This window comes from Panthera leo, chromosome D1, assembly GCF_018350215.1.
Source record: "Panthera leo isolate Ple1 chromosome D1, P.leo_Ple1_pat1.1, whole genome shotgun sequence".
Lineage (NCBI taxonomy): Eukaryota > Metazoa > Chordata > Mammalia > Carnivora > Felidae > Panthera > Panthera leo.
In genome coordinates this window covers 16,599,390-16,610,901 of record NC_056688.1, presented here as the reverse complement: position 1 = coordinate 16,610,901, position 11,512 = coordinate 16,599,390, and the positions used below count along the sequence as shown (strand labels likewise).

The 11,512-nt window shown below is 54.5% G+C and overlaps 2 protein-coding genes across 5 annotated transcripts; one reads left to right on the top strand and one right to left on the bottom strand.

Annotated features, from left to right (window-relative positions):
- Positions 1-755: 755 nt before the first annotated feature.
- On the top strand, positions 756-2,059 carry LOC122199917 (histone H2AX). The gene has a single exon (XM_042905305.1). It carries the CDS (start codon positions 811-813, stop codon positions 1,240-1,242), a length of 432 nt encoding a protein of 143 aa, XP_042761239.1. The 5' UTR covers positions 756-810; the 3' UTR covers positions 1,243-2,059.
- Positions 2,060-2,355: 296 nt separating this feature from the next.
- Positions 2,356-10,188, bottom strand: HMBS (hydroxymethylbilane synthase). 4 transcript variants are annotated; one of them, XM_042905301.1, is made up of 15 exons: positions 10,022-10,188; positions 7,196-7,243; positions 6,975-7,028; positions 6,574-6,646; positions 6,069-6,118; positions 5,928-5,983; positions 5,473-5,550; positions 5,166-5,243; positions 4,967-5,042; positions 4,027-4,140; positions 3,736-3,774; positions 3,391-3,510; positions 3,114-3,167; positions 2,921-3,007; positions 2,356-2,823 (listed from the first exon to the last, which is right to left on the bottom strand). In XM_042905301.1, exons 3-15 carry the CDS (start codon positions 7,008-7,010, stop codon positions 2,650-2,652), a joined length of 1,035 nt encoding a protein of 344 aa, XP_042761235.1. In that variant the 5' UTR covers positions 7,011-7,028; positions 7,196-7,243; positions 10,022-10,188; the 3' UTR covers positions 2,356-2,649. The 4 variants fall into 4 exon arrangements, with proteins under 4 accessions (XP_042761235.1, XP_042761237.1, XP_042761234.1 ...); XM_042905303.1 differs by having other exon boundaries at positions 7,200-7,243; XM_042905300.1 differs by lacking the exon at positions 7,196-7,243.
- Between the last annotated feature and the right edge of the window lie 1,324 nt (positions 10,189-11,512).

Genomic DNA, 11,512 nt, shown 5'->3' with positions numbered 1-11,512 from the left:
TTTCTTGTTGTTCCGGTAGGTGTATTTCCTATATGGGCATTTTAGGGTAGATTGGGAGGGTGGGTGGAGGCACCTCCTGCAAGAGGACACCTCTCTCTCGGCCCCGTCCTTTTTCTTTCAGTGTATCGGGAAGTGAACAAAGAACGGAGACTGGATAGAATATGTTGAATAAATACTGAAGTCCCGCTACTTCAGGTAGCATGAAAGGCCATAAGATTGGACTTACCTGCTCTCTGGTGTGGGATAGAATTGGGGTGGCGGGCGCGTCTTACCTATTCCCTCTTCAACTTTACCTTTGCAGGATGGGAGGAGGGTGAAAAAAAGAGGGTGACCAAACCTGGAAGGGGAGGCAGTGGTGTTGACCCCTTGCCGCTAAAACTCCTAGGCCCGCAAAGATTTCCCAGAGGCTCTTGAGGTGGCTCAGACTCCACCCTCTTTGTCTTCCGGTTCTGGGCTCCAGCTGGAGCGTTTAAATCTGGCGCCCTTCACATAGATTGGCTACATCAGGGAGTGGCTGGCTGGCTGCGTGCTACCACTCCTCCTCGCCTTTTTCCCCGGGCAAAAGGTTTTCAAATTCGACCAATCGGCGGGCGCGCTCCCTCAGTCGTGGCACGTCACTGAAGGGTTAACTGCAACCAACCGGAGGCGGGTATTAGAGAAAAGGGCCAATCAGGAGGGCGCGGGGGTGTGCCCTGGGGGCTTATAAGGGCGGCCTCTGGGCGCGCGCGGCAGCAGTTGGACTGCGGCGGGCGGCTGTTCGTCGGCCTTTTGGTAGGCGTCCCTCTTCACCGCTTCTCTACCTCGCGCAGCATGTCGGGCCGTGGCAAGACGGGCGGCAAGGCCCGAGCCAAGGCCAAATCGCGCTCGTCGCGCGCTGGCCTCCAGTTTCCAGTGGGCCGCGTGCACCGGCTGCTGCGGAAGGGTCACTACGCCGAACGGGTTGGCGCCGGCGCGCCTGTGTACCTGGCGGCCGTGCTGGAGTACCTCACCGCGGAGATCCTGGAGCTGGCGGGCAACGCGGCCCGCGACAACAAGAAGACGCGGATCATCCCCCGCCACCTGCAGCTGGCCATCCGCAACGACGAGGAGCTCAACAAGCTGCTGGGCGGCGTGACGATCGCCCAGGGAGGCGTCCTGCCCAACATCCAGGCCGTGCTGCTGCCCAAGAAAACCAGCGCCACCGTGGGGCCGAAGGCGCCGGCGGGCGGCAAGAAGGCCACCCAGGCCTCTCAGGAGTACTGAGGGGAGCCCGCGTCGCAGCCGGCCCCCCCATGCCACCACAAAGGCCCTTTTAAGGGCCACCACAGCCCTCACGGAAAGAGCTGAGCCACGTCGGGCTCGGGGCGGGAGGCCGCGGCGCTCGGCTCCCCCTCCCGCGTTGTCGTCGTCGCCGCCGCCGCCCGGCCCACCCCTCCCCCGCGCGGGCTCGCGGGTCCTCGCTCTCGGTGTCTCGGGCCGAGGGGCGGCCCCGCTCGCCTGGCGCAGAGACCAGAGAGCTGCGGCTGGGAGGGGGCTGGGGGCGCGCACCTGCCCTCCGCGGCGCCCGTGACTCAGCCGCTCCGGCCCCGGAACAGCCGGTGGGCTGCGGTGAGGCCGCGGTGCCTTCTGGAAGAGCCGCTCGCAGCTCTGACGCAGGGCTGAGGCGCGCGCCGGGGCCGGGACTCTATCGCACGCGGTGCGGGAAAGACCGATCGCCGTTCGTCCTGGCAGCCCCCCCCGGCTCCCGCCTCCTTCGCCCGGGGGGCCGGCCCGCGGCGGGGAATGGGCGGGGAGCCCGGGTTTGCGGGCCGTGGGGACCGCAGGAGGCGTGCGCGCGCCCGCGGTGTGACCGCCGCCGGGCCCTCTGGCTCCGCCGCTCGCCCCACTTCGCTTGCGGCGACTACTCTACCGGGCCACGCGCCTCGTACCAGCACCGGCCCGTGAGTCCCCGTCTGCACTGAGCCTCCGATAGCTTCGGAACTGGAATTTTGCAGCTATAACCCATCCAAGACTAGTACCTTACATATTGGGGAGTTTCAGATGGACTAATTTTGTTTATTAAAGGATTGTTTTTTAAAAACGCAATGTCTGTGGTCGTTCTGTACGAGTTGTAGGGTTGACTTTGTAGACGCCTATCTTCCTGAGGTCGTGGGGGCTAGTGGGGGAGGGGGGCTATCTGATACGTGGCTCACCTGATAGACACACGGGTTAGCCAGAGAGGGGCAAGTCCTAGGTTTGTCTGATCACGGCTTTCTTGGTGTTCCCTGGGAGACCATTTGTTGTTTGAAATAACTACGGTGGCAGAAACCAAAAATGTCCCAGAAGAACTTTGGACAGACGTCCCAGCCTCTAGAATAAAAGGTTTTCTGTTGGTCCTTGACTGCAACCCCACCAAAAGCAAAGTCGCCTTCAGAGCTGGTTTATTAGTTGAGTTGGTTACATTCAAAGGCTGTGGCTTGAACTTTTTCTCTAAAGAGATGAAACCCCCACCTACTGAGGAGGCAAGGCACTCACACAGCCCCAAGGTGAGGCAAGTCCCTGGGAGTCTCTGACCTTGCAGTTCAGTCCCCTGGGGCAATCACTCCCCAGTTAGCAGTGAGACGGGGGCACTAGGGCTGGGATGCAGGCGCTGCATTATAGCAACCCAGGCACTTGTGCCCCACAGACCAGTTAGTGGGCATCATTAAGCTGTCGTGCAACATCCAGGATGTTCTTGGCTCCTTTGTTCAGCAGCAAGCTGGCCAGGCTGATGCCCAGGTTCTCAGCAGCCAGCTGGGCTTGTCGTGGAATGTTCCGGGCAGTGATCCCCACCAGCTGTGGATCATCCTCTGGGCCATCTTCATGCTAGGTGAGGGAAGGAGGGGGGATTTGGTGAGCACAAAAGAGGAGGTAACACGCAGGTTTGTTTCTCACCCTCTCCCTCACCCTCCAGCTTTGGCACCTGGGCAGTGACACAAATGGTGGCCTGCATGGTCTCTTGCATGCTATCTGAGCCGTCTAGACTCCAGACTCCTCCTGTCAGGTACAGCTGGGAAAGAAAACGGTTATCTCAGCATATTCTGAGAGAACTGGTTAGAAACCTGGGCTCTTGTGGACAACTTGACGTGCACGGGGACAAATGTCACAGTGCTTACTTGCCCATCCTTCATAGCTGTATGCACGGCCACTGGCACACTGCAGCCTCCTTCCTGCAATGAGAAGTTGCCCAGTGAACTCCAAGGACTCTGTCACCAGAACCCTCAGAGACAGACTTCTGAAGACATAACTGAAACAGGCAGGGGCCCAGTCCTGCCTATACATTGAAGAATGAATTGCCATGAAATAAAGAGCATCAATTTGAGAAATCTCCCCCATGACTATTCCCAACTCCTCAAGTCCCCACCCCTCCAATCCCCGGAACACAGGTCCTACCAGGTGCCTCAGGAAGGCTCGCTCGGCAATGCAGCGAAGCAGGGTCTCAGGATCATGCAATACACCCACCAGATCCAGGATGTCCTGGTCCTTGGCTCGGACTTCCACGCCCAGGGCCCCCTGAGGGAAAAACAGCCTAAGACATCAGGCCTAATCTTTCCCCAACCAATGGAGCTGAGGATGGGAACCAGCCCACCTCCACCTGCTCCCTGGGGTCTCTTTTAGCCCAGAAATCTCGCAAGCCCTCCCCCTCCCTAGAAATGTTTATGCACAAGGTTGCAAGACCAGCTTTTTGGTTGAGAACAAAAGAGCACATCAACACATGGCTTCCCGGGTCAAACATACCTGACCCACAGCATACATGCACTCCTCCGGGTGGAGTATCTGCAGGGGCAGAATAGGCACTCAAAAGGGTGGAACTGGGGGTACTAAAAGCAGACAGTGGTGAGATGGGGCTTCCCTACCACACAGAAAGCCCAGGTAGGCAAAAGTGGGGGGTCTGTCCTCTGATCCCCAGTCTTCCCAGCCTGGGACTCACTTCCAGCTCGTACCGTTAGAGGCAGGGTGTTCAGAAAGAGAATACAGGCAGGAACAGGGGGAAGATTAACTGGGGATGGAGAAGGGACAGCCCCTTACCTGTCCCACCCGGTGCTGCCAGCCCATGCGCTGCAGGCCAGCTGCAGCCAGGATGATGGCACTGAACTCCTGAAATTCATCCAGCTTCCGAAGGCGTGTGTTGAGATTTCCCCGCTGTGCAGAGACGCTAAGGACCACAAGCGCCGGGCAGTTTGGAGCTTCATGCTGCTGCTCCCCCTGCCTGAGTCCTTCTGTATCCAACTAACATCTCACCTTTAGTTTTCAGCTTACGGATAACAGCTAACGTTTACTTAATTACTAACACTTAATTGCTACATACCAGACACTGATCTAAAGTGCCTTGCATACATCTATTTAATTTTCACAATCCTATGAGGTAGGTATTATAATTATTTCCATTTTACAGATGAGGAAAACGATCCAGACAGGTTGAATAACTTGCCTGAGATTACAAGATCTCTGGGAAGCATTCCCTGACCCCCAAGTCTGTGTTTATCGATGTTCCAGCTAGAAGCTTCTAGAGAATTCCCTACTTCGTGCACTGGAGCACTCAACGTGTACTATTTTGAAAATCAGCTTTATGAAACACTCGATATATTTAGAACATCAAAATATAGTAGAATATGAAACAAAAATGGAAGCACCCTCCACCTCCCCTGTTCCCCAGTAATCACTGTTCAGTATCACTCTGTATTATCAATGCCTGTTTGTCTCCAGGCAAAAATGTAAAACTCTATAAGCAAGGACATCGTTGGTCTCACCACTACCCCCAGTGCCAGGCACTGGCCTGAGGCTAAGAAAACATAAAAGGATTAGGGATGGATGGATGGATGGATGGATGGATGGATGGGTAGATGGACAAATAGGGCAGACAGTGGAGGACAGACCTGCTGGTCCATGGTCCACTTCCTCTGGAAGTGGCCCCATGGACCCCATCTTCCTCCCTGGCTACTGCCCCCTCCCTCCTCTGAAAGGATACAATGCTCTTGAACTCCAGGTGTGGGAACTTTCTCTGCAGCTGGGCCGCCCTCCGCAGGGAGCTGGTTCCCACCACACTGTTCAGAGAGAGGGTGTAAAATGAGATTTAACCCAAGAAAGGCATGGTTCCTTTCCTCCTCCTCTTAGCCCTCCGTCTTCTGTGCATGTCCCACCGGGATGTCTATCTGGGCCCCACTCACCTCTTCTCTGGCAAGGTTTCTAGGGTCTTCCCAACAAATTTTGGGTGAAAGACAACGGCATCATAGGGGTTCTCCCGCCTGGAGATGGAGGAAAAGTCACAGAATGAGAAAGAGATCTCAGTTCAGGTCACTTCCAGGGTCTCTTGATAGCCAACTAACTGGCATTTTCTGTTTTTGGCCATGCCTGACACCCCTCAGGGCAGAGGAGAGAGCCGTAGAGGCAGAGGGTAGCGTCCCAAAGGGAAAAGCAAAGGTCAACATGATGCCTGCCCCCCTGCCCATCCCCCCCGACTCGCAGCGTTCTTACTTGCAGATGGCTCCAATGGTGAAGCCAGGAGGAAGCACAGTGGGCAGGTCCTTCAGGGAGTGAACGACTAAGTCCACTCTAAAGAGACGGGAGAGGGAGGCTAGAAGGGATCCCAGCAGCAGGCCCCCACCCCTCCTCTAACTACACCTGCCTCTACTTCAGTGGTGTGCTTAGAGCACATTAGGAAGCAGGCACGTCTAAGACCTCAGGACCCTGAGACCCGCTCCTCCCCACCCTCCCTCCTGTCCCCAGTACCCCAGCCAATCCTGCCCTCCAGGCAGCCAGATGGCTAGGAACCAGAACACTCCCCTTTTGTGAGATCTGAAAAACCCGCATATGAGCCTCCTTCTAGCCAAGGGTTGAAGCCCCCAGTCTAGCTGATATCCAGCTCTGATGTGCACTGGGGTCCCAGCGAGAGACTGGGACGGAACCATGCTCTCCCGTCTTTCACATACTCATTCTTTTCCAGTGCGTGTTCCAGCTCCTTGGTAAACAGGCTCTTCTCGCCAATCTGCCGGTCAAGAAAAAGCCTCAGAGTGAATCTTTTGGGGGAAGGAAAGAGAAGGGAGGGAAAGGGATTGGGGGGAATACGTTACCTTAGAGAGCGCAGTATCAAGAATCTTGTCCCCTGTGGTGGACATAGCAACTGAGGAGAGAATCAGTCACGTGCTCATCGATCGGCGTTTAATGAGCCCCTACCGAGCCCAGCACTGTACCAAGACTCCTAATGGATACAGGCACCCCCCCACCCCCGCCCAATTCCTTGCCCTCTAGGAATGTATGATCTAGGAAGACCAGACACACTCATAATAAGACCCAAAGCAGAAGATGCAAAATGCCAGGTTAGCCCAGGGAGTCAAAGCTAGAGGTATTCAGAGGAGGAAATGGCCCTCCAAAATGGGGACAGCTAAGAATTCTCTTTTTTTTTTTGGGAGGGGGGAACAGCTAAGAATTCTTTTGCGGGGGGCGGGGGGAACAGCTACCAATTCTTAAAGGCACTGGGACCAAGCTTTGGGTCCAGGGAAAGCCAGCAGTGTTGTGTTTTCCCCTCTGGGGTGAAAGGGCTTCCCTTTAGCTTCCATTCCTGTCCAGAAGACTCACCGATTTCAAACTGCAGGCCTGGGTATAAGGCTTTCAGCACTGCCACCACACTGTCTGTTTGTATGCGAGCCAGCTGGAGGCAAACACTCAGATTAGTCCTATCCTTCCCTGGCACTGCCCCGAGCTCACACCCTCACAGGGTTTGGGAGACTCGGAAGGAATTGGAGTCAGAGAGGTGGCTGAATCCCCACGTAGGAAGGAGAGGGGCCTGGCCTGGTCTGCTCAGCCCAGGGACTCTCTCTCCACAGAACGCGATATACCATTCTGCGTGGGATTTAACACCCAGCCCCCCACCCCCACCCCGTTTCCTCCATTCCTAACCCTCTCGGCCCCCCAGCTTGCAATACTGTGGAGCACAGAACTCTTGTGACAAACTTGCTCTGCCCAGTAACCGTACTCACCTGGCTTTTTCGGGTACCCACGCGAATCACTCTCATCTTTGGGCTGTTTTCTTCCTGCAGAAAAAGTCCCCAAGTCACAGTCCCCTCTGTTCCTCGTGTGCCTCAACACCTTGTCCAAGAACCAGAATCCCTGGCTTGGAAGAAAAGAACCTCAGCCAGCCCCTGGCCTGTGGCCAGCTGAGCCTTGGAGTGGGAAAGTACCCCAAGACTGGCCCCTTTACCTGCCTCAGCACCTTGTGCCCTCTTCACGGATCCAGAGAAACAGAGACCTGAGGGAAGCAATAGCAGGACCCGCTGTTGCTGTTGCTGTAATAACCGGACAGTGGGTCCAGAAGCCCATCCCGGCTAAGGTGGTGGGAGTGTTGCACACAGCCAGGTGGGTAAAGAGATAAGGCCCATCAGCCTGGCCACAGCGAGGGTGGGCCCTGCAGTAGGCAGGGGCAGGGCAGCTGGGGCCTCGAGGGAACTTGCGCTGAGTCACTGAGGACAAGCTCAGTATCCATAATACAGCAGGCACAGGAGAAAGTTTCAGTGCCACCTAGATACGGAGAGCTACCCCACAGGTGCCACACCATGGATTCCCTAATCTGGCTGGAATGTACACATAAAGGACTGGGATCAAACAGATCTTCTGTAGAGTTCAGGTGACCTTGATCCCATTAGTATCAGTTTGTTCATCTATAAAATAAAGAGGTTTGGACTCCAGGATTTTCTGCCGCTGATGTTTAATTTTTTTTTTTTTTAATGTTTGTTTATTTTTGAGAGAGGGAGAGAGACGGAGCATGAGTGGGGGAGGGACAGAGAGAGAGGAAGACACAGAATCGGAAGCAGGCTCCAGGCTCCGAGCTGTCAGCGCAGAGCCCGATGCGGGGCTCAAACTCACAGACTGTGAGATCGTGACCTGAGCCGAAGTCGGACGCTTAACCAATGGAGCCACCCAGGCGCCCCGGTGCCGCTGATGTTTATAAGACTGAAAGGCTGAGCTGCCTACTGTCCATTCACCTAGAGTGCTGCCTCTGGTCTCACCAACCAGAAATATCAGGAGGTCAGTGACCAAGCTAGGAACTCAAAGGGACATGCCTCTTCCTCCTGCCAGGGCACCCTGGACAAAGGCGTTCAGTGCCTAGCAGGTAGAATTGCGTTCCTCAGTCTCAGGTCCTATTTCTTTCTAGACCAAAGAGTAGCCACTGCAGATAATGTCAACTTTCCCTATTCTGAGATCTTTAACCTGTGGAGTTGTTTTGCAGGCAGGATTCTGGGGCCTCTGTTGTTGGGGATGTGACAGCTGGCTGCTCCTGGACCCTAGTCTATTGCATTGCTGTCACTTCTCCCATAAATAAACCCTAGGGACCCTGAGCAAATTAGGCTAGGCCTGAAATGCTAAATATGGCCCCTAAAATTCTGGGCCACTAGGAGCCCAGAGAAAGAAATCTAAGGTCTCAGAAACTGCTGGGTTCAAACAATCCCTGCATCGATTCTGCACAGCATATTTTATTCCATTAAAAAGTTATTTATTGGGGGCGCCTGGGTAGCTCAGTTGGTTAAGCCTCTGACAGGCTCAGGTCATGATCTCACGGTTTGGGAGCTCAACCCCCTATCAGGCTCCGTGCTGACAGCTCAGAGCCTGGAGCCTGCTTCAGATCCTGTCTCCCTCTCTCTCTATCCTCCCCTGCTCATGCTCTGTCTCTCTCTCTCTCAAAAATAAATAAAGGTTTTTCAAAAATTGGGAAAAAAAGTTATTTATTGAACATGTATACTATTGCTTTTAATTTTCATGACAACCTATCAGCTAGACAGGGCAGGATCTCCAGCACCATGTTATGGAAGCAACTGAGGAGTGAAATGACTTGCCCAGAGTCACACAGCTAATAATGGGCAAAAAGTTGGAGCTAGAATTTTCCTACTCCTAGTCGAAAATTTTCCTACTCCTAGTGCTCAGGAATGTGTGCAATGGTAGGGGTGCCTGGGTGGCTCAGTCGGTTAAGCCTCCGACCTACGTTCAGGTCATGACCCCTCGGTTGGTGGGTTCCAGCCCCACATCTGGCTCTGTGCTGACAGCCTGGAGCCTGCTTCAGATTCTGTCTCCTTCTCTCTCTGTCCACCGCCCCCCCTCTCAAAAATAAACATTAAAAAAAGAATTAAAAAAAAGAATAATGTGTGCAATGGCAAAAAATCCCTCTCCTCACCAGCAGGCTGGACAACGGGAGATAAGCATTTTTTAAAATGTTTGAGAGAGAGACAGAGCACTGGGGGGAAGGGCAGAGAGAATGACAGGGGCGAAGGATCAGAAGCAGGCTCTGTGATGACAGCAGAGAGCCGGATGCGGAGCTCGAACTCACAAACCGGCTGAAGTCGGACGCTTAACCGATTGAACCACCCAGGGGCCCCTGCCCATCTCAGGCTAGCAGTGGCCTCCACTGGCTGTAGTCTGCATCTACACAAGCCCACAGCTCCGGCGCCGAGCTTGGGAGAGGAAGGCGCAAGGGTGGCGCCCCACCCACCATCGTAACCCGAAGGTGTGTCTCAGCTGGGGACTCTGAGTAGGCCAGGGCTGAGTGACCGCTAAAACGGAAAAAGGGGAGAAGGCGCACTTCCAAGATGTGTATGTGCAAGTGGAAGACTTGGGGTACACTCTCCTCTCAGGATCCGAAGTGGAACATATTCCTAAAGTGGCCGAATGCTGCCTCGGCCCTGTCTCGTATAAAAGGGTCCCGATCTTGTGTAGACGAACTTATCTGGGCTGTTCACTAAGTCTAGAGCGGATACCAGGCCCGGCGGAACCTGACCCAGATCCTCGCAGGGATGGGGGTTTCGTTCCAGACTATCCCTCCACTCTTAATCCCGCCCCCACAGCTCCCTGATCTCCCGTCCTTCCTAAGGGCAACTCAGCTACTGGTCCTTTAAAAAACTATTTCGGAAAAAAAAAAAAAAAAATGACGGATAGTCGCTCGGACCAATAGACGAGCGAGGGTGGCAACCTGGGGCCAATCGTTGCCCGGCTAGTCCGGAATGCCGAAGTTGCGAGGATCACCGGCTCAAATACTCACCGCCGTCGCGGCCGCGTTGCCATTGTCAGACATGGCTGTGCTCAGGAGGTAGGTCCGGGAGGTGCCGCCAGGGTCCCCGGGAGTACAGGGAAGCCGGAGGTCCCGGCCAACGGGCACCAGGTGCACGCGGGGTGCGAACTCCTCCTGCAGCCTCAGACTCCGGGCTCTCCGTCACTTCCGGCGCCCGCCCCCGGAGGGGAGGACCACCCTCGGGGCGGGAATTAGAAGGATTGCGACAGACCTGACCTTACCCTTCTGTTACCGCCCCTACTCCACCTGGCTGGTGGGGACCCTGGGGACCCTGTGCGCCCGTCTTCCTTGCTGGAGACCCGGGCCTATTAACCATTCATTATTACTTTTACATATACCTCGTTCTGAGCCGGGAGTACTGATGGTCAGTGACTAAGAGATGCTCCCCAGATTTACCCGCAGAGCAGCCCTCCGACGCCACCCAAAGGGCCAAGCCAAAGTTAGCAGGGCCCGAGAGGAAAAGTATGAACTCTAAAATGCTGCGTTTGAAGTAAAGCGTCCTTGGGTAACTTCCATGCCCCTTCCACTGGATTCAACACCTCCAGATAAGAGGATGCTGCAGAAAGTTGGTCACCCAGAATTCTACAGCTTTATCTCCTTGGCTGTGGCACAATTAGTGAAACTGATGCGGTGCTTCCTTTGTTCTATTAAAACCTCGCTCTGCCACAGCCCTGAAATAGGCAACACTCCTATTTCTTAACTGAGGAGACTGGCTCAGAGATCAAAGGTCATGCCCCAAGAAGGGGGGGCGCCTGGGTGGCTCAGTCGGGTAAGTGTCTCACTTTAGCTCTTGGCTCAGGTCATGATCTCCCAGTTCGTGGGTTGGAGTCCCATGTTGGACTCTGCCGACAGCACAGAGCCTGGAGCCTGTTGTGGATTCTATGTCTCCCTCTCTCTGCCCCTCCCCCTGCTCACACTGTGTCTCTCTCAAAAAATAAACAAACGTGGAAAAAAAAAGACAACCCAAGTGGGAGTGCCGTTATCAATGGCACATAATTGTTAGTGGGAAAAGTGCTGGAGAAAGTGCTTGTATTAATAACCATGCACTGAGTGCCCACGTGCTAACTACCACCAAGGAACTGGACACCCATTCGCGCCTCAGGCCTTCGCAACAGCTATACGCGATGTTGTCATTCCTAATGTACAGATGAAGAAACAGGTTCAGAGGAGGTGAGAGACAACCTAAATCAAGCTAGGATTCAAACTTAGGTCAGCAGCCCCGAAGTCTGTATTCGTAGCCACTGCAAATACAGTGTACTCTCCCTTTTCCACGTACTACCTAAACTCTAAAGCCCAATGTCCGAGTTACTCTTCAGCTGAGTAACACAGAAGAGCAGTCTTCCGACACATTTATAGGCAGACACGTAGCCACACAAACTTCAATGGGCAGCTTCCAAGAGGTAGGAAAAAAAGCGTTTCAACCAAGTCCCTTCTATCTTGTTTATCACTTGGTACTAAATC

Excerpts from the sequence above, each read along its gene's own strand:
- LOC122199917 (XM_042905305.1), top strand. The coding sequence starts at position 811 with ATGTCGGGCCGTGGCAAGACGGGCGGCAAGGCCCGAGCCAAGGCCAAA.
- HMBS (XM_042905300.1), bottom strand. The coding sequence starts at position 10,054 with ATGTCTGACAATGGCAACGCGGCCGCGACGGCG. Across the intron at positions 6,647-6,974 it reads TGGGTACCCGAAAAAGCCAG|CTGGCTCGCATACAAACAGA; the intron begins GTGAGTACGGTT and ends GTTTGCCTCCAG. Across the intron at positions 3,511-3,735 it reads GCATGTATGCTGTGGGTCAG|GGGGCCCTGGGCGTGGAAGT; the intron begins GTATGTTTGACC and ends TTTTTCCCTCAG.